Raw genomic sequence first — 27,393 nt, 5'->3', positions numbered from 1 at the left:
ATGGTTACGTATTAAGGCTGCGCTTCACATGTTCATGAAGAAGACAGTGAAGCTTTTGTTGTTTGATCTTTTTAATAATCCCCTGAAAGCATAAAAAGTTAGAAATCTCAGTCATACTGAAGTCTCAATCATTATGAAACTATGCTTAATAACAACATTCGATTCAATGATTATTACTTTCTTATGTTTTACATTGTTATGTTCTGCAAATGCAAGTCATTATTAAATTATTAATCCTCAAACGACCAAGTCTTAATTAATTTATTTGGGTGTCATTACCTTGATAGTTTAAATAATTTTTTGTATGTTGAAGCATCAGCCTTAGATAAATTGATATCAAACTTAACCAAACAGATGAAGCTTGGCAAAATAAGGGCATTATTTTGTTTGGTCATGGTGTTCTTATTTTTCCAATAGTAGCAATGTTTTAAATCTCTACGAAGGGTATGATCAATTAAGTTGTAAATGAATTATTTATAAAAAAGTAAATATACAATCAGACAAACAGGTCAAGTCATCCCTAAGGCTATACTGGAAATTGAAAAGCAGAAACAAAAGGCCATGGGAACTCTGGTTACTACCTATACAACGACATAAATTTCTTCCAAGAGAACATTCATGCAAGACAATATTTTTCCATTTAAAGTATTCCCATGCAAGACAATATATGCTCAACTAAATGCATATGCCAAGTATGGCATGCAGTGGACTAGAACCTTTTGTAGCTTCAAATGGAATCAAATATGAAATTCATTGTTTTGAATCTTAAGATAACAAGTAAATGAAGCAAGGGAGAAAATATGTCTTTGTTACAAGAAACATGGTTAATCTCAATAGAGAATAAAATCGAAGAATAGGAGAACAAGTTTATCATCTAAAACATCTGAAGAAGAACAAAATAAATATTAGCATCATAACAGAGAAAAAAATTCATAAACACTGAATCTTTATCAAACAATAATATATGTGTTAGAGAAAGGAAGAAAAATGCAGCGAACAACTGCTGGAAAATATTACTCCTCAAGGACTAGAAGAGCTTCCTCACTTATTTTCTCAAACTTTTCTTACATATATCTAGCATAAAGTCACTAAAGAAACATACAGCTGGAAACATGGAGAATAGATAGGGATATTTTAATAATCTAGAAACAAGACAAGGCACTAGATTAGATAGGAGACAACTTCAAGACATGTGAGAGTTCCAAGACATGTGAGAGTTCCAAGAACTTTCACTAACTCACAAATTACTTTCACAATATGAAGCTAGAAATATAAAACTATACACTCCAAGACATTAAAGCAAGCATTAAGGGCATGGAATCATACAATACTGGCAGGACATTGCGCCTCAATATTTCTCCCTCTAGAGCTTGCTATAAACATGACCAAATAAATACAGGTCATGAACATGAAGAAAAAATGGACCAGATGGATCTTCTTTTCAAGAATATTTCATTTTTACCATAGACAACTTTTTGTGTCTAAATGTAAAACAAAGAAAAAGGAAGAAACTAAATCATAAGTATACCTTATCAGCAAGGATACCCCGAGATGAACACAATCGGGTAGATGCTTGAAAATTTTTAACATCAAAACCTCTGCCACTTTCATCAAAAGTTGCTTGCTTATAAAGGGTAATTGGAGATTTGTTGCAAATAATTTGTGCATATTTTCTAACGGCATACTCCTCATTTTTAATAACATCTTTCATGATTTTGATCAGAATATCCTGGTCAATAGAGTCAAATGCCTTTGTTACATCTGCGATGACAATATACATCTTGGGCATAATACTGCATTCCTTTTTAATTTTAGAAAGAAAATGACACAATTTGTGGTAGATATCATTGTAGTCAAAAACAGAAGACCCCAACTTATCAGGATCTTCAACAACAATGCTCCTCAAAATTGCATGCAGCTCATGAAGAGCAGAATTTACAGACTTAAGACGGGTAACCAATCCCCTACCATGAGTCTTCATTGATTTAAAATCTTCTCCTACACACTTTCCTGCCACAGAAGAGGAACTTCTTGAAGCAAATTCTTGATTAGAAAACCTCAGCTTACTTGGTGCTTTAAGATTAGCCAGAGGCCTCAAGCTCTTCCCTTTTGGAAGAAATCTGACCTTTGAAAATCCAAACTGTCTTTTACTAAGAACTCGTCCAACATATCCACTTTCGACTAACTTATAATTGCACTTCCTTAGGCAAACAATGGCTCTTCCAACTAAATGCCTCCAAACTGGCTTTAAATAGTAAAACACATCCTGTTTTCCAGACTCTTTTTCTGTAACATAAAAGTTTGAAGATATTATGGGTGTCAAAATATACGAAAATAACCAAAATATCCAACTCTGAATGAGTTTGTTATGCAAACTCAATTTTGCACCAGTGACCTTCAGGGGGTTAATCTTCATGCCCTCATCTTCATACTTATTCTCACTATTACAGTAGCAGCTAGAAATTCTGATATTATGAAGAAATGAAAAAGATGATGTTTTTAGTCCATGGATGCAATCTTCCACACAAAATTTTTCAAACCTACGTAGTCTGACAAACTTTGCAATATTCTTCCTCAATGCTCTCCAAGTAGAAAAGCCACCAAGCATATCTGTAGGAATTATATTCCTAACGACAGCCCATATAAAAGAAACCACTTGGTCATGCCTGCAATAAGACCCAACAAGGTCAAATTGCATGGTACTGTCTTCATGGGGTTTTTCATGAAGCTGCACATACACCAGATCAATGTTACAAAAGCCAAGGGACATTGATCTTGTAGCCAATAAAATCTGCCAACAGTATACAATACTTCTAAAAAATTCATTAACAAAAACTTGTCCATTTAAAAAAACCAATACTACTCCTTACATTATCAGTATGCATTTGGTTATATAGTTTCAAGCCAAGATAAAGTAGACTTTTATTTACTCTGAAAAGGGGGGCATGACGGAAAAGGATAAGTCAAAAAAGCAGAAAGCAGAGCACTGGATAGATATAATCACTACAACTGCTATGCCCTTGATTATGCAACACATGTCTGGGAAGAGCATGAACATAATTCAAATTGAACAAAACATTACTTACGCTAACAAAGAAATCTGTGGAAAAAGAAAGTGCAAAGCAAAAGTTTATGCTAAAAACAATTTTTATAAGTCATCATGAACCAATATTTACAGAATAAGCAAATCAGACTTCAAAATCTTTCAAATGTAAAGTTTTGCCATGCAGATTTATTTCTGGACATGGGCTCATATCAATAGCATGGAAATTTTGTATAAAATATACTAGCCCATGCTTAAGAAGGAAATAGAAGGCCAAAGATATGAATGGTATCAATCATTTCTGGGGATAAGCACTGAGGTGTAATCTTACTATGGCTATAGAAACCAATATGTTGAGGAAAAAACAAATAAAAACAAACGCTTAAAAGGGTGATAAACAAGACAATTGCAGCTGACATCTTTTCGTGGGTAAATGGTCTGAAGGACAAAAATTTTGTTACAGAAAAACTCAAAAGAGTTGATCTGACTTTTAAGTTGCTTACCTGATCAGATCTTTTGATAGTTGGACTCTTGCAATGTTTATTCAGCAACTTCCTATATTGGCAACGCTGGGAATTTCTTATAAGAGATTTAAGAATGCGCAGAAGGGAATGGTACCTGATTAGCAAAATGTAGGGAAAAAAACCCGAAAGGATCATCATATTAGTATAATAACAATGGCCATTTTTACCATGTTAAGCTGGCGGCAAAATCAAAGCACAGAAGCTTTAGTCCTAACCAGCCAGTACTCGAGACAATCTTGTCTGGAGCAAATAATAATGTATATTGGCTATAGATAATAAATCTTATTTTATAATGAATAACTGAACTTAGAAGCATAATCCAATCATGTATTAATCAGCTCTTATGCTTCTACTCACAAGCACTTAGATCTGATGGAGCAAGATTCAGTCAGAAGATTGCATGAAATGGAAGCATTAGATCCACCATGAGGAAATCCAAAAATAATCTCCATAAGATAAGTTGCACCTGCATTATTTGGCTTCAGCCTGTTCAATATATCTAACAATAAGGGAAGGCAAAACAGACATTTTGATGATGTTAAAAAAAAAGCTCCTGTAATGATGCACATTTTGAGATACTCAACTGACGAGATTTACTTCCAGCACGATACAGGCTGACATTATTTTCCTTTTTTACTTTCATTGATTAAAAAAAAGCATGTACTCCTCTGGTGTAAGAATATCAAATTCCCAATAATATGCCAAAAAACAAGATGTAGGATACGATGTCTGGGGAACAATAAATATGATGATGATTTGGAGTAGAAGATGTGTCGCCTTTCAATACAAGTTCTCATGGTAACCTTTTTTGCTGCTTGCTGCATTAAACAATGAAAAGAATCAGAAGGCCTCTGCATGAAATTAAAAAGTACAAAAGGTCATAACAAATATGAGATTAAGTTTATAATTTCGTAAGTAATTTCATTGCAGAACAGAACACTACTTTATGTGTACCAAAGAGCTTCAAGCATTGCCAAACAAAAAAAAGCATCTCAACTTCATTAGGTGCTCGCACTTATATTATCTTATGTATTATTTGAGCAAAAAAAAAGATATACAACATAAAGAGATGCCGCCAACCAAAGTTACGTTTAGGCTTCAGAAAATTAATTAAAACTGAGTAAAATTTAATAAGAGTTTTCCTCATATATAAACTTTATAAACTGTGAGTAGCTAAAATACACTAATCTACTGGTAGGTTCTGATGCATAGAAATAACAGAGTAAAAACATGTAGGCAAAGAATACTACCATCCAAAGGAGAGAAAACATAATTCAGCTGTGTTGGGCTTATGGAATCAAAGAAGAGGTGCACTAAAATTGCTAATGTGAGGTGAATCTTTAAACAGGTGAAAGATCCAGAATCTTGAAAAGATACCTCATATGCGGGTAAAACATTTTGGGAAGTAGCTACTCTTTCATTGATAGATGAATCCCTGGAAAGGAAATCATGTTCTTTGATGGTTGCTTCCAAGTCTTCTGATAGATTGCAATCAAGAGGACTGACAGAACTCTGTCCCTTGTCAGTGAAGACTCCACAATTAATTGTCCTTGCTGGCTCTGCAGGTTGCTGACAAACTGTGGAAGAGTTTTGTTGTTGTGCCATTTTTGAGCTCACATCATCTTTTCCAGGAAAAGTAGGGTTATTGGGTACATATTCTCTAGGATAAGATGCCATTTTGTTCTTTCTACGACGATGCCAACTGAATTGCCTCCCACGCTTTCTGAAATTAGTAGACTTTGTAAAATTGGTTGTATCTACTGATGCACAGACACCATCATTCCTTTGGTGACAAGGGAACACGGTTTCCACTGAATGTATTATGACAGGCTGTAATGGGAAAACACTTCCCGCTGATTTGCTGTAACAAGGATTGTTATGTACACAGAAGGTTTTGTCAACATTCTTTGATTCTGATCCAGATTCTACATTGACAGTACCACAAGATTGTAGCCTAAAAAAGTCAGCAGAATGATGGCACAGACTTGTCCTCATGTTCTTTCTATCCACAAGTTCTAATGATGAGCTCCTCTCAAGACAACCAACTGGTATGCTGCAATCCACCATATTGTTTTGCCCATCATACTTTTGACAGTCTTTTGCATACATTCTGATCATTCTACCTACACCAATAGATTTCGTAGAATCATTGAAACCCAATAATCCACCGGGTTGATGAACACGGAAGTTGGTACCCTTGTTCTGCTCTTCAAAATCAATTCGCCTTCTCTTGGAAATATGTCCTAACACAATAAAATAATAATGATAACAACAACGACAATGATAACGACGACAACAACAAAAACAACAATAATAAAACCGTAACCAACATGAGAATAGTCATGATCTTTAAAAGGGATTAGGAGCATATTGCAGTTCAGTTGAGAAAAAGGTGGCAAGAGGGCACTAAGAAGAGTGCCTGGAAGAGCCTCATTAAATAAGCTCTCAAGTAAAACTTGCAAAAACCTGTGCAAGTAGAACCACATTGCTCAAGGAAAGGAGAATTAAATTTGCAAGGGGGTCAAAAAAAATCTTTTACTTTGGCTATAGAATGAAATTACCATAACAGGTGGACTTCCCAACGCCTGATACTCGCTTCTTAGTAAATTTTGATGAATTAAATGAACAATTTTGAACACTCAGAATTGTATAAATAGGAAATCCTGTAACTTGATGGTAGCTTTTGTTCATAAGAGGTACAAATATAGATGAAAACTGCAGTAGGAAAACCATGAGCGGATCACCAATCTGCAAAAATCCTTAAATCAATCATATTCAGCTCAAAACTAGCAGGCACATTGAGCAGTCAGTTGCAGTCCTAGAAACTAACTCGCGACAAGAGGAGACCCCAAGTGGAAGTAGAAAGAAGTTCAACATTAGGGCTCCTTCGTGCTACCTGACACAATAAACATATTTGCTAATATGAGAGAACAAAGTCACATTAGTCCATATTTGTGATGTGGGCATGTTGAGGAAGCATGTTCCACGAAGAAAACAAATAAGAATTCTTATTTATAAAGCTTTCGAGGCAACAAAAAATTATAGATGCGATCAGCAAACATTGTCATAGCCATTGCAGAGCACATTTTCATGTGATTTTCGCGTGTCCACATACAGCTCCAGTGTGTTCTCTACAATCTGAAATTTTAATATAGGAAGAACACTAAGATGAGTAAGTTAATGATAAAAATTATCTGAAGGAAAGAGACAAGATGAGAATAATCCTAAAACATTGGACAAATTATTGGCTTGGAAAGTCAGACATAAGGTATAGCAACTAGTATAAGGAACCCACTCAATAGAACAAAGGTAGATGTTCAAACATGGAGGATTATCTCTGTGAAACTGGATACACATGTACGGCATTGTAAACTAACAGAAAATATTCAACACATTTAACACTTAAATAGCAATGACAATTTATTTGTTTCCAGAACAAAAAAAAAGACTAAATTTACAATAAATGAGCAAAATATCATAAACTTTTCATGAAACAATTTAGTAAAAGTGTAAGTTTGAAGAACCCATACACATCCAGAACCATTTCACAATAAGACTTCCAAGTTGTGAATGAATAGTAAACTGTTGAGCTAGATCACATAACCAAAAATTAATCTCATATGAAGGAAATCACACTCCATTTTCTACTGTTCACCCTTAGGGTAAAAATAGTATCTTCAAATGCTATGACTTGCAACAGTGGCAACAACAACAAGGTGGACAATCCATGAAACATTGAAACACATGTAGTACCAAGAAATTCTCAAGAAGCCATCAGATGACTTCAGAAAACTTTATATATTACCTGAACACAATATTATATGATAAACAAATTTCATGAGACTATGAAAGCATCATGAAGAGCAGCAAAGAAACAGTAACAGTAACACCTCAGCACCCAGAAAAGGCATCCCTCAGCTCATCAAACATAGAGATACAGTTCAAATTAGCCAATTAAATTCCCATAAACAAAGAGAAAAAAAAAGGAACACTCACCAGACGTTGGGTGAAGCCACAGGGGACAAAATCTTTCGGCGGCGGCGGAGCATCTGAGGAAAGGACGCAGAAAGAGCAGGAAAGGAAGCGGCGATAGTCAGAGGAATCGCCATCTCGGAGGAGATAAGGGCCACGAACGCAGGCGAGACAACGAAAACCAAGGCAAGTGCAGTGCGACGGGGAAGGCGGAGGAGGCGGGAGAAGCGAGAGGATCGCGTGTCTCAGAGTGAGAGCACGATCACCGTAGATCTTGAGAAGAGCCACAGGGATGCGCCGGGGCCATCGCCGGCGCCCGCACCTAGCCATTGTGGTCGTCGCCGGAGCTTTCGAGCGGGAGAAAGGCCCAACAGCGCCCTAGAAGAGAGTTTGGGCGCGGCGTTTGAAATTTTTTCAAAACCCCTAGAAGTAGTGAAATAATTGGAGGGACTGATAAGTAATTTTAAATATTTCAAGGGGGTCATATGTAAAGTAGAGCAAATTACGTGGGCCACAACAGCCCACAAGCCCATCACGTATTCGCGAAGCTTCGAGGGACACGTGTCAAGCGAGAAGAGGAGGACAGGCCACGACACGGGCTTGCCTCGTGCCACGTCATTGTCGAAATATCCAGAGAGGGACCTATAAATATCCATGAGGCTTTGAGCTTTCCCGTTCGAGATTTTTCTTCGTTCCCAAGTAACCATTTTTATCGAGGAAACATCAGCAAACTTCCACAAAAAGGGAAACAGAGATCGAAGAGGCAAGAGAGAATCAAGGAATTCCAAGTTCCAATTCAAATCACCAAGTTTCTGATTCCACTTCCAGGCTGAAGTCGTTGTCGAAATGGCGGAGCCGGAGAGGTGAGAAGCGTTTCTGAGCTTCGGTCCATTTGTGATGTTTTTTTCCGTAGATTTTTGTATTTATTTTTGTGTTTTTTCTTCGATATCAACGTTGTTTTGGTGGGTGATTGTGGTTGTTTGCGAGTTGTGGTTGTGTTTTGTTGTCTTGACTGAAAAAGTTTGGTGTTTGTGCACGAGTTCCTGCTATTTGCTTGGTTTTCTGCAATTTCCCCCATTTTTTGCTCTTGATCTTCTCAACTATCTATCAATTATAGTGTTTATTCAAGAGCTTTGGTTGTGATTGGTGCTTGTCCTTGGAATTGTTGTTGTTGACTTGTTGTTGTTGTTGTTGTTTTTTAAGTTTAAATATCATGTTGAATTTGTTTCATAAGAATTTTGGTGGTTCACATGCTGTTCTGATTGGGTTGTATCTCTGCTGTGGTTTATGCAAAGCTAGATATTTGTTGAAGTCAGGGCAAGCCTCATGATGGTTGAAATCAGTTGAAATCGGCTGCTAGGTATGGAATGAGAAAGAAACCCAACTTTACTGTTTTAGTATCAGTAGTTCAGAACCTTTTAAGAGCTTTTCTAAACAATTGGTTTAACAATTTCTAATGGTTTTGCAGAGTTCCTTTAGTTGAGTTGCTCTGTCAAGTACTTTTCTTGTTTACTGTTTACTTGATTAGAATAAGACTTCTGAAGATTTTCATTCTTTGAATAATACATTTCTACAATTATTCAAAATAAGAAAAAAAATAGGGATTTAGTTTGCAGAAAATGACAATTTTAGGTTAGTAAACATTCAGAGTATACTGGAGGCTACTATCTGTTCATTCTGTAGTTCTCACCACCTTGATGTGTGTCTTGACTACCTTAATCTCAAAAGTATTTTATTGAATATACATAGGCTTCAGACATTAACGAATTACTGATTTCACCCAATTCATATGCATAAGGTGATCACAGTAGCTACCATGCATAAAGAGTGAGTTAAGGGATCAGAGAAAGCCCACCATGAAGCATCTTGATCAACCTGATATGCAGCATTGCAGCATTGGTCAGCCGTTGTGCAAGCTGCTCTTTCAAATTTTTAGTATACATCCACATCACTTGGCTCTGTTTCTTGATTACCCAACATAAGATCATAAGACCCAAGGATGTGGAGGAATCAAGAACAAAATTATTGACCTATATTTTGAAAGTGAAATGAACCATAAGTTCTCATATTTAGAAGTGGATGATAGGTAAAGCAAATTACAAAGTAATGAGGAACTGAGCGTAACCAATGTTGAACCATAGCTAAATAGAATATATTAGTGTTAGGCTAACTTTTTGTAAAAGTATTTATAGTTAGCTCTTTCATTTGAGCATTAACATAGAAATTTCACAATTGTCAGCTTAAGTTTCCTGTCCTTTAGCTGTGCATGGTAACCAGGAAGTTGCGTTTATGATTGTACCAGGTATAACATGGCAATTCAAAGAAAATTTGTTCAGTTTTGGTTCACTATTTTTTATTACCATCCATACAATAAGTAATATGGTTAATAGCAAAATATAGCAGGACTATTGAGATATTGTGGATGCTTGCATTTGTCAGCATTGCCATATTTTAGAAGATTGTGAAATTCTTGGGGGAGTTCTGCTTATACTTAGTCATGAACATATGCCCCTTCAGTGACACGATGCTTTTAGTTGTTAGAGTAACTAATAGTCCCATCGGTTAATTTGGAATATGTAAGCCTAGTCTCTCATTCTATCAGCTTAAGGTTTAGATTTTGGGTTGTATGTAACATTAGTGACCTTGCTTCAAATGTGTGCTGCAGTTCTTAGATAGTGAATTTGAGTTAAAAAACATATATCATGGCTGATATGTTTGTTGGAGCAATAAAACTGTGACTGGCAAGCATGTCTCTGCTGATGGCAATAACATTTTCAATGCCATGAATGGCATTGCTCACTTCCTCTGGAAATAATTCTATGATAGTGATGTGTGCTCTGAAATGCAAGTTTGGTGGGTAATTTGGATGTTATGTGATAGAGTATGAATGCTTTATGCAGCTCTATCAAGTTGGACAATAGACCAGAGCTGCTTATCTCTGTTGAATGTTTCTTTTTTGGGTCTCTGGATTTTCACCTTTTTTATTGGCTCTTTGGGCTCTGTTTTTCATGCTAAATTCATTGACCATTAGTTTGTTAAAAGTTTTGTGCTCCTGAGCATGCTTATTTATGTATGACTTTTGGAATTTTCTTATTGTGTCGTTTGTTTGATTATTGTTTGTGTGTATTTTCATTGGTGAACTCACAAATTTGAAGTGTTGATTACATGCAGCCATCTAGTCATTCTTTTCAAAAGCCTAATAGTTGCCCACCTATCTCAGAAACAGAAGAGTTCGAAGGAGGCGTGGTGGCCCTGATTCCCTAGCCCAGACACTTGCTAAATGGAAAGAACTGAATCAACAGCTAGACTCTTCTAAGGATGGTGAAAGATGTTCTCGCAGGGTGCCTGCGAAGGGCTCGAAGAAGGGTTGCATGCAAGGAAAAGGAGGCCCAGATAATGCTCAATGCAATTATCGTGGTGTAAGGCAGCGGACATGGGGTAAATGGGTTGCCGAAATCCGAGAGCCACACCGAGGAAATCGTTTATGGCTTGGGACCTTCACAACTGCATTGGAAGCTGCTCGAGCCTATGATCAAGCTGCAAAGGCAATGTATGGCCCTTGTGCCCGTCTAAACCTCCCTGACCAAAGCAGCTCAGCTATGGAGTCCTCTTTGACAAAATCAGACTCATATGACTCAACAACTACAACGCATTATTCACATGATTTATATGCCTCGGACGAGCCTGAGACCAAGATTGTTCCAAAACTTGAAGTAGAAGATGACAGTCAAGTAAGAAGCTCTGAAGCTGGTGAAGCTACCAAGGCAGAAGCCGGTATGGATCAGAATGAACATTATAGTAGTTTTGACTTACCAGAAGAGATGTTTGATATTGAAGACGTGTTGAGGGTTATAGATGATGAAAAACCAGATGGAAATGCAGGCTTTGAATTTGGAAGCTCTTCAGACTTCTCATTTCAGTTGCAGAATCCTGATGCGAAGATGCTCGGAACCTTGAGCCACATGGAGTGGTCATCCGTGAGCGTTGACTCGAAGAACTTAGACTATATCAGACCAATGAGACAAGAATGTGATTATGGTTTGATCGATGAACAAGCGCTGGCTGAGTTAGAGCTTCCAAATTCAAACTTAGAATCTTCTTGAAGATACCTTCCTTCCCGGCTTTGGATCAAATTCAATCCAGATATCTAACAACTGACTGTTATTTTCATTCGACACAATGGCCAGCTCTCTTCAGTCTGGAGACAGATTTATACATCAGTTTGTTAGATCAATATACAGTGTACATTGTCAAAATGTATGGTAGGAAAGGATATATCCAAAATAACATTTGTTCATTTGTTTGGTGTTAGATTACTTGCCAGATGAACTCATTATCAGTGTTCTGGCATGCTCTTGCTTGATTTATAAACATAGAACATGAAAGCCTGTGCTTGAAGTCATGGATAGCATCATACTATGCTTCATTTTGTTTCCGCATTGAAACCAAAACCTCCGAATTGGAATAGGTTAATTTTGGTGAACGGCATGTAGAAAAGAACAACTAAGTCATTCCTAATCAAGAGGAAATAATCATCACACGTTACGTATAAGAACGGCATTAAATATTTGCATAACTTTCATTCCTAATTTATTAACCATAGCCATTATAAGTTTCTAATCTCTACTTGCTCTGTACCAGACTCAAGTCATGGCACACAACATCCTCATCTTGTTCTTATTCTACCTCCATGCTATAACCTTAACTTGCAGTTCTGAAGGCAATGAAAAATCTCCTAAATTCTCAGCCATTTTAGTTTTCGGAGACTCTACAGTGGACACAGGAAACAACGGCCACATTCCGACGCTCTTCCGTAGCAACCACCACCCCTACGGCCGAGATTTATCCAGTCACAAGGCCTCCGGGAGGTTCTCCAATGGTCGTCTTGTCCCTGACTTTCTGTCGTCTGCACTTGGTCTAAATGACCATTTACCGCCTTTTCTGGACCCAGACTTGACAACCAATGATCTTCATACCGGTGTCAGTTTCGCGTCAGCCGGTTCAGGTTTGGATGACGTGACATCAGCCCTGTCAAGAACAATGACAACGGCTAAACAAGTAAAGATGTTTGAATCATACATTGATAATCTTAAAAAGATTGCAGGTGATGCAGAGGCCAGCAACATTATTTCCAATTCTTTGATAGTTACTAGTGCAGGTACTAATGACATGATCTTAAACTTCTATGACATACCAACAAGAAAGTTTGAATTCAACATTACTGAGTATCAGGACTTTCTTCTCCAAAAGTTGCATGACATTATCATGGTATTATTTCATAAACCTTGTTATGATTGTTATATATATATATATATATATATATATATACTTCCCTTTTCATTAATTGTTTATCTATGTAGGATATATATAAACTTGGAGGAAGGAAGTTCCTAATAGCAGGACTTCCTCCAATTGGTTGTATTCCAGTGCAAATGACTGTGAAATTTAAGCGTCAATCAGAACGTGTTTGCATTGATGAACAGAACATAGATGCCTCCATTTATAACTCCAAACTCCAAGCTCTTCTTCCCCAGTTACAACAGATTCTTCCTGGAAGCTTGTTTGTTTATCAAGATTTGTTTGATGAACTGATGAAGATCTTGAAGGAACCTGAGAAATATGGTAAGAAAAACATTGTTTTCAAATTGTTAATGAAATAGATAATGATGGGTTGAATGAATCATGTTGTGTAGGTTTCAAGGAGACAAAGAAAGGGTGCTGTGGAACAGGATTGTTTGAGATTGGACCTCTTTGTAACACCATGACCTCCCTTTGTGATGATGTATCTAGTTATGTGTTCTTTGATGCTATTCATCCCACTGAAAGGGTTTATGGGCAAATTACACAATACATGATGGAACATGCAATTCCACTGTTTGGGGAATAAGATGTATTATTGAATAATATATATATATATATATATATCTTTTATTATGATATATTGAGTTTTTTATTTGGTTGATTATTGAAGAAAAAGTCAATGATTTAAGGACAAACACTCAATTCTTTCAACTGATGTGTTAATGATATTGTTATAGAATTAAATCCAATCTGTGTTCTATGTCACAAAACTCTAGAATCTATTGAGCATATACTTCTTAAGTGCGACTTTGCTGAAAGAATTTGAGCTTTCTTTTGACAAAATTTAAATTTACAACTTCTCCCAAAGTTGTTTATGAGATTTGGTCCTCCTGAATTCCAGTCATTGATGTTCAGCAAAAAATCATGTGGGACTTACTTACCAGAGCTATCTTTTGAAACATTTGGCGTGAAAAAACAAGCGCATCTTTTCTTTTCATGCTTTGACCCTTCGTGAATCTCGTGAAATTCTTATTAAAATTATTAACTTGATGTTAGATTGGATTTTTGCAGCTAGGAACCCCCAACAAGTCTCAGCGGATTCTATTCAAAAGCTAAAGCGCTCACTTGTTTTCCTGAGAGCGAGGCCGGATGCCAATATCAACAACATGGAGTAGCGATTTCAAGGCCCTGCAGTCGTTTTTGCTAGCTTGAGTAGATCTCAGTTGTGAACCTTTTCTCTCAGCTGTTTTCATCTCCTTTTTTATTTTGTTTCCCATGTTTTGCTTTGGGCTAGGTTGGACTTATCAGTTGTTTGTCACCCCTGGTGATGGACCTTTTGTTGTTTCTGTTTTTTTTCTCTTTCTGTTCTTGCTTAGCTTGTTTTTTTTTTTCAATAAACTCGTGGTTTATTCACTTTTATTTTTTTAAAAAAAATTAAGGGTTTCTCAGTACTAATCTATATTGGCCGAGCGGTAATGTATAAATTTTAATATTATGTGGAAAAGCCATAAATGTATCCAAGTATGTTCTTCATGGTCAGATGTTCTCTCTTTTAATTTGATTCACTTTAGTTTGTTTTCAATTCAATTTTCTCCAACAATTCATTCTAACTAATGATACACAAAATGGCATCCTTAGTACATTTTATAAATGATAAACAACATTTTTTTTAATCTTTTGTTTAAAAAAAAATGACCCTTAAAAAAATGGATAAACCATTCATTCATTTTAAAAAGTGGTGAATAAAATACAAAAGGTACATAACAACAAAAAAGAACCAAAAACAAAAGAAAGATCATCAGAGGTGAAAACAAAGAACATAAATAATACGACAGAACAACAAACAGAAAAGAAAGCGGAGGGAGGCAGAAGAGGGGACACTACAACCACGAGCTAGAGAGGATGGAACAGGGTTGCTCAGACTATAGGGGCGCCATCCATGGGAGTATATCTGGCTCACTTGCCGGAGCATGCAGATAAGAGGGTGGTAAATTGGTAATTTTGGGTCCCGCAAATACAAGGTTGCTCTTGATTGAGGAGAGAGACTCCTGGAGTTGTTGTCTAGCAGGATTTGGAACTGCATTAATCCAAGTAATGAGCAACCGCATTCCCTTAACTTTAACAATATTTTTTTAAAATAAACTATTAATTTATTGAAACCTAAATACACCAATGTTTGGAGTTGTAGTTGATTAATAATTAGATTCAATTATTAATTGTAAATAAATTATTGTTTGAAAATAAAGGAGACATGAATATAAATAATTGTTTTTCTAAAAAAAAAAAACTCTTGCATCTGTATCCTCATCCGTTTCATTAGCCTTATTTTCTTTTTTATATGTATTATTTTAATACTGTATTATTATTTTAGTGTCCGGAAAAAACATCACAAGGAGAATGTTTAGAAAATTGAGGACCGGTTTATGACCACTCCTGAGATTATTTATTTATTTATTTTTACGATAAACCGCTAACATTAATAAAAAAATACATATAACTTATTTATTTTCTCTGTGCTTTGTTTCAATCAATTATTTTTAAGAACCATGTATGATCCACTGGCACTTGATATAATCAATGCAACACCTCGAAAACTTGAGTTTTTTTGTTGGGGGTTTCTAATAATTTATTATTTATATGGTTGAATATTGTCCGTGATATGGCATGCCATCATTTTTATTAAGTTTTTTTATAAAATAAATAAATCCTAAATTTGTTAAGAAAATATTAATATAGTATGGAGGAGGAAAACATAAATCCATAAGGAGTGAAAATAACTACTAAAAATATACAATGAGAATAAACAAAATTAGATGGGCGTAAACAAGATCTTCTCTATTTTTTCTTTTTTAAAATGGATAAACCACATGCATTAAAAAAGAAGAAATACATACAGAAGCACAAGAAGCACACAAACACGCCAGTGATCGGACAGAGAAAGAAGAGAGACACAAAACAACACAGGAACCACCAAGAGTGATCTTAAAACCAACAGACCGAACAATAAAACAACCCTAGAGGAGGAGTCCTCTCGGGATAAGCCAGACTATCATACACTACACTGCGCCAGTGTTCGAGAGGCTCTCTGGGGGGACACTCGGAGTCAGGTCCGTAGAGGAGAGAAACTCAAGGCTACGCTTAACCTTCGCCAAAGGCTCCTTCAGTCTTGCCTTCTTCGAATCAGGGTATGCAGACAACCATAGAAGAAGCATATGCTCAATTTTAACAATAATGGAAACAATTGGAATGCAAGTAGAATTAAAAATGCACACATTTTTTTCAATCCAAATGTTCCAGGTGATTGCACGCGCAATCAAATCCCAAAGAAAAACAAGTGGCTTTTTGATGTTTTTTCTCCATGTGCCCCACAGATCCCCAAGCGAAGTAGGCACACTCCTAAGGTCCAAGAGTTGGCTAAAAAAATTCCAAATGTGGGAAGCCACAGGGCACTGGACAAGGAGATGATCAGCCGACTCAACATTAGTGTGGCATAAAACACATGTGATCGAGTGAAAGTGGTTACATCTGCACTGCACAAGATTTTCCAATGTTAAGATTTTATTATCACGCGCTAGCCAATTAAACAGGTTGATTTTCTCCGGGCAATGGCCTTTAAGGATAGTGGAGGTCCAACCACATCTTAAACCTCCATCATTTAGAAAGTTATAGAATGATTTAACAGTGAAAGTCCCGTTAGCAGTTAATTTCCAACGTTTTTCGTCTCTCGCCGAAAACTGATTTGTATTGACCTGATTAACTAGATCCCAGGAAGAGGCAAAATCCTTCAACGGATGGGCAGATGTTTTCCCGCTAAATCTTTAATGGAGTGGATTAGCCGCCGTGAAATCTTTTCCAATTAGCAGTTTAGCACCACTCCTCCAAGAATAAATTAAGAAAAGTTTTGGAGTGGATTAGCCGCCGGGTCAAGCTTATTCACATGTATTAGGTTATTGCTCCAAAAATTAAGGCCAATTGTTTTTTTGTGTTCACACTTGTTTTTTTTATTTTTTTAATTAATGTAATGGTAATTTATCAATTTTATTTTAAAATAGAGGCCAATCACATCAACAGTTTAGTTTGTTGAACCTGGTGTTATGAATCTAGTCATCCAAGACAGAGAAATTAAGATCTAACACCTGGTGTTAAAATAGAGGCCAATCACATCAACAGTTTAGATTTGCCTGAGAATTTTATTTCAACAATGGAAATCAACAAAACTTAACACCAATCAACACTAGAAGAAATCTTGTAGTTTAGATCTATCTCCAGATTATTCAATCAACTAGAACAATCAATTAACAAAGAAATTCCACAAAATTAACACTAATAAAAGCTGTAAGATAGCTAGGGAGCAAACTCCCTTCCTAAATTAATCATCGAAGAACTCGTTGGAAAATCGTCGGAACTTCGCCGAAGAACACCTCTGCTCAGAGCCAGGCCCAATCCTTTTCCACAGTCTTCAGATGCCCCTCTTCTCTTCATTGTCCCCTTTTTATATTGATGTCCACTTGGCTGTAACAAATTCATTCATCTTGCTCTAATTCGCCCCTTGCAATTGGTCCACGTCATCATTTGTAACGAACCCGTTCAAACGCGAGCTTCTCCTTTTAATTCGTTTGCCTCTATAGCGAATCGCTATCTCTCTAGCCATGTTATCATCACTGTTGGCATTGCAAACTTCAACTGAGTTGGAAGACTGGCTCCTTTCTCACGTGCTCTTTTAAATTTTGTAAGCTTGGCGCCATCTCATCAACTACCATAACACCTGGCCACAAAATTATATATATCAAATTCACATATAGGTTCATAATAAATGCTTTCATATCCCCTCACAAGTGCCACAAGGGCACATAACCTCACCTCTTAATTTCGTGTATTCTTAATCACCACAATGAGATATTTGTTTTATTTTTCTCAAGGTCTGGACCATCGGCGCTTTTTTGAAGACCTTTGTGCCCTTGATAAACTTGAAGTTTTAAGTTTGGTGGTTGTTATTTTTAGCTTGTTGCTTTTTTTTGCAAAAAATAAAAAATAAAAAATAATAGATATTTATGTTATGTGTATCTATATCTATATATGTCTCGCATACTTTTTTTTTTTTTTTGAATAAAGTGGATAAACCACCAATTTATTAAAAAGAAGAGAACAAAGGAGTACAACAGAAAAGGCCGCGAACAAGAAAAGGCTAAAAGTAAATAACAAATTGAAGTCCTCATCAGAGATGAGGAAAACAGTGAGCAAAAGCAAGACATGAAGAAAGAGAAAATGAAACAAACTGGGACGGCGAAGGCTACCGTCTGGAATGTCTCGCATACTTTATTAATATATTTTTAAAAAAAATTTATTAATATTTGACATATAAATATTTTGCTTTTTAATTTTTCTAAAAATTTTCAGGAATAGTGTGACTGAGGTCTCGAGTTCGAATTTCTCAGATTAAAATTCATATTCAGGGTCCTTTATGTGAGAATTAGCTCTCATTTTCCCCTCTAAGGTTACATAGCGGTGGTTATTCTCATGAGGTTAGTTAAGCTATCGTAACTGGTGCACCTCTGTACCCACTTGTCATTTATTTAATAGGTTATCGACTTTATCAAAACAATATTTTTTTTGTAGTAGTAGTTCAGTGTTTGATTTGTTGTATTATGAGAATTTATCATATGTGTGTATATATTGACAATATAAATAAGCCACTCAAATACGGATATGTGAACTCTATCGGCAGATGATTTTTAACTTTTAGTTTACATGCTCTTTTAGTCCCAAATGAATTGTTTATTTTTATTTAAAATATTTAACATAGAAATTATATACATAAGATTTTTTATATAGTGCGATTTTATATAGTGTGATTTTATTTTAATTGTTTATTGCACCCAAGGTTGTCAAACCCGGCCGGGGCAATGACTCGGCTAAGCGTAAGGGTCAGGGGTCAATGAGTTCGACCAGATCGAATTTGGGTTGAACCGGGGTCAATAATAAAATATAAAAAAATATTATAATAGTTAATAATTAGCAAATATAATATTAAAGCTATAATTATAATATAAAAAACTACTCAAATTTGATATTTAAATTGATAAATGACCTTATATACAGTAGTGTTTTCTAATTATGTCATTTATTTTTACTTTTTTAAAATATTTGCAAATTTAATATATTAATATATAATTATCGAACTTCTCTCGGCATTATTTATTTATTTGTTTGTATATTGGTTGATTTTGTTAAATAAATAAGAAATTTAATTCACTAATTCTTATATCTCAATTGAGTTTTTATTTCATTTTAAATTCTTATATTTTTTATTTAATTAGAATACTTTATTTTTATATTTTATAATAAAGTTACACTCATTTATTGTTTTATTTTTTTAATAAATTTAAATTTTAGAAAATATGTACATAACATATGAATAGATTTTATTTTTAAATGTTAATTTTTGTTGGTATGTTTATGATATATATATATATATATTGTAATTTTATTTATTGATTATAAATTATAAATTAATATTAATAAATATACATGATTTTGTGGTTTTTAATGAGAAAATAATAATAAATTATTAAATATTGTAAAAAAAAAAATTAAACATTGTGACCCGATTGACCCGGCCGGGTCAACCGGGTTAATACCGGGTTTTTTCATACCCGGTTCAATGGGTATACTCGGGCTGGCCATATGGCCGGTTCCCGGTTTTTCCGGTTGAACCGGCTTGACCGGTCCGGGTCCGACAACCTTGATTACACCACGTACATATAATTCCTGATATTATATGCCCAACTAGCGCAAGTAATTTTAGGAAACGCATTTGGATTAAGTGGATCATTCATGGACCACGCCAAATTAAGAAGTTGCAAAATAATTTAAATAAATCCAATTAGATGCTATCATGTACAATGCAAGTTGCATAATAATTTAAATAAATCCAATTAGATGCTATCATGTACACGCAAGTTGCATAATAATTTAAATAACTTAACACATCCCATTAAATACTATCATGGACCACAAGAAAATAACATGTTTTGCTTATGAAAATAATAAATTAATATTAATTTTTCTAATATGATATATAAAAATACATTTGTTTCTTTGTAAAAAAAAAAAACACTCATTTTTGTTTGTTATTAAAAATTAAAAATAAAACACTCAATAATCAATAATATTATTATGCTATTGTTTGTGAACTTGGCATCTCTCTTGGATGATGAGGTCACAGATTTAACTATATTTTTTAACCAAACATTTTAAATTACCTAATTTAAAAAAATATATATTTTATTAATTATTTATAAATAATAATTTTTAATAAAGACTTAATACTAATAAAACAAATTAATTATAAGTTATTTAATACTGATTAATATTAATTAAATTAAAAATCATAGTCACTTTATCAGTTTTATCTTAAAGTTTTTTTTTTCAAATTAATTAAAAATACTCATTAATCACGCAGACTAAGTTAATGAATTATTGGAGTAGTTTGTGGACCTTCTCGTCAGCTTTCCTTCAACTTGTTCCAAAATGAGCTGGAAGACTATTGTTTTCTTCCCCAACGAACAAAAGTCCAAAACAGAGAGTCTCTGTATCTTCTCTTCCCTGCCTAAGCTTCAATCTTGCAACCGTTCCAGCCAATCCATCCATCCATCCATCCATCCATTCATCATGGTTTTAGGCATAGCAGGAGCCATTCTTGCACCGATATTGCCTCAGTTTGTTCTGAACAAATTGCTTGACTCTTTATTTGAGCATCTTTCTAGAGACCAGCCATCATCCTCCAGTCATGTTGATAAGCTTCAACAACTGGTTAATGAGAGGAAAGCCTTCGCAGAGGCCAATCTGAAGCTCGAGATTATACAAAGTGAAGTCAGAAGGTTGCATAAACGAGATAAACAAAATATGAGGCTGATCCATATCAACAACAAACTCAGAGATGTGAGTAACATGATTAAAGACTTGAAAGATGATTTGGAGTACATGGAGCTGCAGCGAAAGGTGGAGGAGATCAACCTGCAGGATGAAGCTGCTGACAACAACCCATCTACAACACCACAACTTGGGTCTTGGATTCCTTGGACAACCGGACAATCAAGTGACAAAAGACGCCGGCTTTCTTCATCCGAGTCAACAGGTTTGTTGCCTTTATATTTGTTTTAATTTATCCAGTGTATTTTTCATGTTTCTCTCCCTCTATATATATTTGCATGCTGGATAAATCAAGCCAGGTTTAACTTATGGAAATGAAACTTTAGAATTTTATATTGCAGATGATATAGTGAATAAAATGAGGACTATTACAGAACAAATTAATCGCATTGATTCAGACATGAGGTTTGAAATTATGGTGGATGCTTCGAAGGGCGGTTGTGATTCATCTGGGCAACATCAAGCAGCAGAAAACAAACGTGTTACCACATCATCACCATCTGAAAGCAAGATATATGGCCGGGATCATGAAAAACAACAGTTGATCAAGTTGCTTAAAGAGCCAAAAGAAAGTGGTAATGTTTCTGTTGTACCAATAGTTGGGATGGGGGGTATTGGCAAAACCACTCTAGCTCAGTTTGTCTTCAACAACACAGAAATAGCATATCATTTTGAGAGGAAAGCATGGATATGTGTATCAGATTACTTCAATAGGCTCAGAATCACCAAAGAAATATTAGATTCATTATGCATTGGCGAAGCTAGCAGCTCAACCATCACCACCAGCTGTGATGTTCTTGAGAGGGAAATCAAAAGGCAGGTAACAGGGAAGAAATTTTTATTGGTGCTAGATGATGTTTGGTCTGATGAATGGCGAGAGCTCCTCAACTTTCTCCGATGTGCGCAAGCAGAGGCTATTAAACTCATTGTCACTTGCAGAGATCCTGAAGTATTAGGAGTTCTGGCTGATGGGCAGAATCAAATTACTTTGAAAGGGTTATCTGATAAAGACAACTGGTCACTTTTCGTGAAATATGCCTTTGCCGATAAGAATCCTGACAATTCTCCTGAACTACATGCTATAGGAAAGCAGATAGTGGGAAAGCTCAAAGGGTCACCATTGGCAGCAAAGACAGTTGGAAGACTTTTAGGAAGCTGTTTAACTGAAGAACATTGGAAGGACATATTGGAAAGTGATTTATGGAAATTAGAAACTGATGCACATGGTGTTATGTCTGCGCTTGCCTTGAGTTACTATCATCTACCCCATCCTCTTCAGTTATGCTTTACCTTTTGTTCGGTGTTTCCTAAAGATTTTGTGTATGATATGTTCAATGTTATTGACATGTGGATAGCCCATGGTTATATACCAGAAATTAAAGGCAGTTCAAAGACATTGGAAGATATAGGAGAAGAGTATTGGCACGAACTAGAAGCAAGGTGTTTCTTTGAAAAAGTTATTGAATTTGAAAACAGTTTTGAATTTGTAAAAGTTATTGAAGGCTTCAAAATGCATGACTTATTGCATGATTTAGCTCAATCAGTTTCTCATGGAGAAACTTATATTTATGAGGGTCGAAAAGATGAAGAAATCCCAAAAGATGTTTGCCATTTATGTGTGCATAGGTTTTCTGATGTTAAGTTCGTGTGCAAAACTGATAACTTGCGCACACTCATATTATATGGAGCCGGTGACATACATGACATCCTCAAACACGAAGCATTTAAAAGGATTCGAGTGTTGGTCATCTCTCGTACTAATGTGCAAAAACTCTCAGATAATATTGCTCATCTTAAACACTTGCAATATCTGGATTTGGTGGGAACTAGCATCGAATCAATACCAGAATCACTATGCACGCTTTATTTGTTGAGAGTATTGAAATTAATGTGTCCACCACCTAGATTGCCCAATCGATTTCATAATCTCATAAACCTTCGAAGATTTTGCATGCCTGACTTCAGTTTGATAAGGTCCCTTCAAACATCTTATTATGTAATATATCAAGTAAATAGAGAAGGAGGTTACCAGATTGCACAATTGAGGAATATGAATGAACTGAGAGGTGAACTTTTGATTGGAGGCTTGGAGAACATTGGCAAAACAGAAGAAATGATGAAGGCCAAATATTTGAAGGAAAAACGTCACATCAAGCAGTTACAATTAAGATGGGGAGATGCATTTGATGATTGCAAGCAAGATTTCCAAGAACAAACACTTGAAGCTCTTCAACCTCATCCTAACTTAAAATATTTGAGAATTGCTGGATATATGGGTTCCAAATCGCCAACCTGGCTTATGACACCTGAACTTCAGAGACTAGAAAAAATAGAGTTAGATGGATGCAGAAAATGGGCACGTCTACCTGCAGCACTTGGGTTGTTACCCTCCCTTAAATCACTGGAGTTATCAAGCATTGAGAACATGACAATTGAGGTTGATTATTCCGTGATTGAGATGTATCCATCCCTGACGTCCCTTGATGCATGGCATGCAACACTATCTTTTGAGGACATGTCGTCATCATCATCATCAGTGACGGGACAAAATCACACCCACTTTCCCAAGTTTACCAGCCTCACAATTAAGGAGAGTGAAGTGAATGGATTACATCTGCCCTTGTTTTCAGCACTGAAGTACCTAAAAATTAAAAATTGTCGTGTGGTGTTTGATCAATGTCTCAATGGCGTCTCTTCTCTGTCTGATTTGGTCTTGCATGGGGCAAAGATTCAAACCTTTCCTGCAAAAATCATGGCCACTCTGCACGCACTCGTGAATTTAAAAATTTTTGCTTGTAATGAGCTGATATCATTGGAGGGTTTACAAGCCCTCCCTTCTCTGAAACAATTGTCTATTTCTAACTGCCGCAAATTCAAATACTGGGGTACTGAAGAGGAGATAATAGAGGATGGACTCCCGCTGCCAAAACTACAGCTTATGGAAATAATATATTGCAATGTTCTGGAAACTCTGCCTGCTTGGTTGCCTCGTCTTCCTTTATTGAACCAATTGATCATTAATAATTGTCCCAAATTCAGATCCTGGGGTACGGAGGAGGAGATAACACAGGATGGACTCTGTCTGCCAAACCTACAGCGTATGGAAATATATTCTTGCTTCGATCTGGAAACTCTGCCTGCTTGGTTGCCTCGTCTTCCCTTGTTAGAGAAATTGATCATTAGCTTTTGTCCCAAATTCAGATCATGGGATACGAAGGAGGAGATAACAGAGGATGCACTCTGTCTGCCAAACCTACAGCGTATGGAAATATATTCTTGCAAAGATTTGGAAACTCTGCCTGCTTGGTTGCCTCGTCTTCCCTTGTTGGAGAAATTGATCATTAGCTTCTGTCCCAAATTTAGATCTTGGGGTACGGAGGAGGAAGAGATAACAGAGGACAGACTCCTGCTGCCAAACCTACAACGTATGGAAATAAGGGTGTGCGGTGATTTGGAAACTCTACCTGCTTGGTTGCCTCATCTTCCTTTATTGAACGAGTTGACAATTAGTATGTGTCCCAAATTCAAATCATGGGGTATGGAGGAGGAAGAGATAATAGAAGACGGACTCCCGCTGCCAAACCTACAGAAGATGGAAATATATTCTTGCGAAGATCTGGAAACTTTGCCTGCTTGGTTGCCTCGTCTTCCTTTATTAAAGGAATTGATCATTATGGATTGTCCCAAATTCAGATCCTGGGGTATGGAGGAGGAGGAGATAACAGAGGACAGACTCCCGCTGCCAAACCTACAACATATGGATATAAGTTGGTGTGAAGATCTGGAAACTCTGCCTGCTTGGTTGCCTCGTCTTCCTTTATTGAACGAGTTGACAATTAGATTGTGTCCCAAATTCAGATCCTGGGGTATGGAGGAGAAGAAGATAACAGAGGATGGACTCCTACTACCAAACCTACAGAAGATGGAAATATATTCTTGTGAAGATATGAAAATTCTGCCTGCTTGGTTGCCTCGTCTTCTTTTATTAAAGGAATTGATCATTATAGACTGTCCCAAATTCAGATCTTGGGGTATGGAGGAGGAGGAGATAATAGAGGACGGACTCCCGCTGCCAAACCTACAATATATGGAAATAGATTCTTGCCAAGATCTGGAAACTCTTCCTGCTTGGTTGCCTCGTCTTCCTTTATTGAACGAGTTGACAATTAGATTGTGTCACAAATTCAGATCCTGGTGTACAGAGGCGGAGGAGGTGATAACAGAGTACGGATTCCCGCTGCCAAACCTACAGAAGATGGAAATAGATTGTTGCGAAGATCTGGAAACTCTGCCTGCTTGGTTGCCTCGTCTTCCTTTATTGAACCAATTGATCATTAAAGCATGTCCAAAGATCCAATCACTGCCGCAGGGCAACCTTCCATCCTCACTTAAAAAGTTGTACTTGATACAATGTGAACGAAGCTTGACTGAACGGTGTCGGCAAGGGGGATCTCTTGAATGGCAAATGATTCAGCACATCCCTCATAGACTGTATATCTGATGGGTATGAATCCAATGCTGCCTTCACTTGTCACTCTGTTTTTCTCATTTGAATTGTTTATAATATTGCCTCCAATTTCACTTGACCAATCTAAAGTTATGTCAGGGAAAAAATCCACCTTTTTTTTTCTATCAACATCTACTCAACCGTTCTATGTTGGAAGCTCTTCAGATTAATTGTGATTGCTGATGGCAGAATATGAAAAAACCTCTCACAAATTTGTCTATAACATTGATACTATACAAGTAAGTTAACTATAAAGTAGTATTTTTATTCAATCAGAACATGATCGTTGTCAATACTCTTCTCATTCTGGTTGGTTCATCATGTATGTGCCTTAATGGCTTGTGTTTTTATTTTTATTTGTTAATACAACTTAATATCTTCTTTTAATGAAATTGTGGTTTTGTCGCTTCTCTCTTTAAAGTTTTCTTTTCTAAGGAAAATGTTCGTCTTAAGTTAGTGTATAATTTACAATCATGTTCTACTTCACCACTTATCATGAGTTAAAATTTATTGCCTCACCACCACATTCATAACTTTTGTCATTGTTTCAAAGCACTTCAGTTATGATGCAAATTGATGACCCGTTTTTTTCCCCTCTCTAATAAGAATGAAAAGTATATCTTATATATGATTTGTTCAACCCAATGCAGACTTCATTTGAGTATAATTTTGTCTCTGGGAGAAAAGGCAAGCGGAATTCAATTTTCTCCAGCAAATTCTCAATGCTTGGCACTCTCTTTGCTTGGATTTGAATTAATAGCATAAATATTCTGTCACTCTTGAGAGATTCGGGTCAATTGTTATTCCACCGCAACTCAGCTGGAGGTTTAAGATTTCATTACTCAAATCTGAGAAGAAATATGGATTAACTTTTTCCTGTCAGTCTTGCAATCAGTGTTGATTGGCTCTTTTGCAATTTTATTTCTGTTGCAAATCAAACTAAATGCGGTGTTGAATAAACTTTGATTTCATTGAACTCGACTGGGTTGTTCAGAACATGAAAATGTTTAGGAATAAGTCAAGCAAACTTGGAAAATTACTTCATGGTCTTTAAGGATGCATTACCTCTTTCTCCATGTTTTCCTAGTTTAAGCAGTTGGCTATTTTCATGCTAGTATGCATATATTTTGCTATGTAACTGGCCTATCTATGTGCTACAAATCAATGAATAATGTATGAGATTTATATATTGGAGCAATAAGTTTATGTGCATACTTTTTCTTCTATCTTGTTTACCTTTAGCCCAACTTCAACACAAAGTTGTATGATTTGTTTTGCACTCCATTGTCTCGCCTGGACTATGGTTGCATTGGTGTCTTATTGAGCGTTCTCACTAATTAAATATATATATATATATATATATATATATATATATATATATATATATATATATATATATATATATATATATTTTTTGTTTTTTTCACCTGCTTTAGCGACTACAAATCATAGACCTGATGGCGTTCATATTGATTTCCTTCATATGTTTTAACCCACTGTTAGAATTTTGATTTTTGCTGTTGTTGACCATTTCCATAAAGCTGCTAATTAATTTCTTTAAGAATGAAGTCACACTTTTATCACATTGATTCCTAAGCATAATAAAGTCCCCAAGTCCATTGAGGATTACCGGCCTATATCACTTGTAATATCAACCAAAAGATAATTTCCAAAATTATTCCAAACCAAATGATTTTGTGCATGATGCTTCTCTATTTCCCCCAAGTATTTTTAATAATATAATTGCTGCTAAAAATCTCCCATATTCAATGTTAATATTAATTTGATAGATACTTGGGTGTCTGACTTTCAAATTCTTTACTATTAAAAATTATTGGGCTGCCTAAGCAAAAGCCTTATTATTATTAGTAATTTTATATTACCATCAATATTACCACTATTACAATACCAAATGTGGTAAACTTTCCAAATTATTGCCTAACGTGTGATAATATTTTCACATTACTGCTAATTAATATGTCCCTTAGATTTTTGGGGCTTGCCAAATATATTGGAGCTTTATAAAGTGGCTCTTCTCTACAACCTCCATTTAATTAATATTTATATAATCACAGAAAATTAAAAAAATAGATCCAAGGAACAATCACATAAAT

The 27,393-nt window shown here is 35.8% G+C and overlaps 4 protein-coding genes across 13 annotated transcripts; 3 read left to right on the top strand and 1 right to left on the bottom strand.

Annotated features, from left to right (window-relative positions):
- Positions 1 to 4: 4 nt before the first annotated feature.
- Positions 5 to 7,927, bottom strand: LOC120282928 (telomerase reverse transcriptase). The gene is made up of 10 exons (XM_039289760.1): positions 7,564 to 7,927; positions 6,628 to 6,705; positions 6,398 to 6,463; positions 6,129 to 6,315; positions 4,945 to 5,810; positions 4,292 to 4,385; positions 3,925 to 4,066; positions 3,547 to 3,661; positions 1,529 to 2,728; positions 5 to 82 (listed from the first exon to the last, which is right to left on the bottom strand). Exons 1-10 carry the CDS (start codon positions 7,867 to 7,869, stop codon positions 5 to 7), a joined length of 3,132 nt encoding a protein of 1,043 aa, XP_039145694.1. The 5' UTR covers positions 7,870 to 7,927.
- A 350-nt stretch (positions 7,928 to 8,277) lies between these two features.
- On the top strand, positions 8,278 to 11,836 carry LOC120282561 (dehydration-responsive element-binding protein 2C-like). Of its 6 annotated transcripts, none has more exons than XM_039289396.1 (3): positions 8,278 to 8,402; positions 8,839 to 8,899; positions 10,760 to 11,836. In XM_039289396.1, exon 3 carries the CDS (start codon positions 10,911 to 10,913, stop codon positions 11,640 to 11,642), a length of 732 nt encoding a protein of 243 aa, XP_039145330.1. In that variant the 5' UTR covers positions 8,278 to 8,402; positions 8,839 to 8,899; positions 10,760 to 10,910; the 3' UTR covers positions 11,643 to 11,836. The 6 variants fall into 6 exon arrangements, with proteins under 6 accessions (XP_039145330.1, XP_039145329.1, XP_039145328.1 ...); XM_039289395.1 differs by having other exon boundaries at positions 10,711 to 11,836; XM_039289398.1 differs by having other exon boundaries at positions 8,288 to 8,402; positions 8,835 to 8,899.
- Positions 11,837 to 12,177: 341 nt separating this feature from the next.
- On the top strand, positions 12,178 to 14,051 carry LOC120282490 (GDSL esterase/lipase At2g31550-like). 2 transcript variants are annotated; one of them, XM_039289313.1, is made up of 4 exons: positions 12,178 to 12,807; positions 12,900 to 13,161; positions 13,233 to 13,328; positions 13,912 to 14,051. In XM_039289313.1, the coding sequence occupies exons 1-4, from the start codon at positions 12,190 to 12,192 to the stop codon at positions 14,013 to 14,015; spliced, it is 1,080 nt and encodes a 359-aa protein (XP_039145247.1). In that variant the 5' UTR covers positions 12,178 to 12,189; the 3' UTR covers positions 14,016 to 14,051. The 2 variants fall into 2 exon arrangements, with proteins under 2 accessions (XP_039145247.1, XP_039145248.1); XM_039289314.1 differs by lacking the exon at positions 13,912 to 14,051 and having other exon boundaries at positions 13,233 to 13,478.
- A 6,293-nt stretch (positions 14,052 to 20,344) lies between these two features.
- On the top strand, positions 20,345 to 26,466 carry LOC120282186 (disease resistance protein RGA2-like). Of its 4 annotated transcripts, XR_005542910.1 has the most exons (4): positions 20,345 to 20,977; positions 21,099 to 25,276; positions 25,379 to 25,518; positions 25,930 to 26,466. XR_005542910.1 is itself a non-coding variant. In XM_039288943.1 (3 exons), exons 1-2 carry the CDS (start codon positions 20,371 to 20,373, stop codon positions 25,271 to 25,273), a joined length of 4,767 nt encoding a protein of 1,588 aa, XP_039144877.1. In that variant the 5' UTR covers positions 20,345 to 20,370; the 3' UTR covers positions 25,274 to 25,276; positions 25,370 to 25,379. The 4 variants fall into 4 exon arrangements, 2 of the variants coding, with proteins under 2 accessions (XP_039144877.1, XP_039144876.1); XR_005542909.1 differs by having other exon boundaries at positions 21,099 to 25,518; XM_039288943.1 differs by lacking the exon at positions 25,930 to 26,466 and having other exon boundaries at positions 21,114 to 25,276; positions 25,370 to 25,379.
- Positions 26,467 to 27,393: the final 927 nt, after the last annotated feature.

This window comes from Dioscorea cayenensis, chromosome 18 (genome assembly GCF_009730915.1).
Source record: "Dioscorea cayenensis subsp. rotundata cultivar TDr96_F1 chromosome 18, TDr96_F1_v2_PseudoChromosome.rev07_lg8_w22 25.fasta, whole genome shotgun sequence".
Taxonomy (NCBI): Eukaryota; Viridiplantae; Streptophyta; class Magnoliopsida; order Dioscoreales; family Dioscoreaceae; genus Dioscorea; species Dioscorea cayenensis.
The sequence above is the reverse complement of the archived record's forward strand: the minus strand, read 5'-3'. Positions and strand labels throughout refer to the sequence as shown.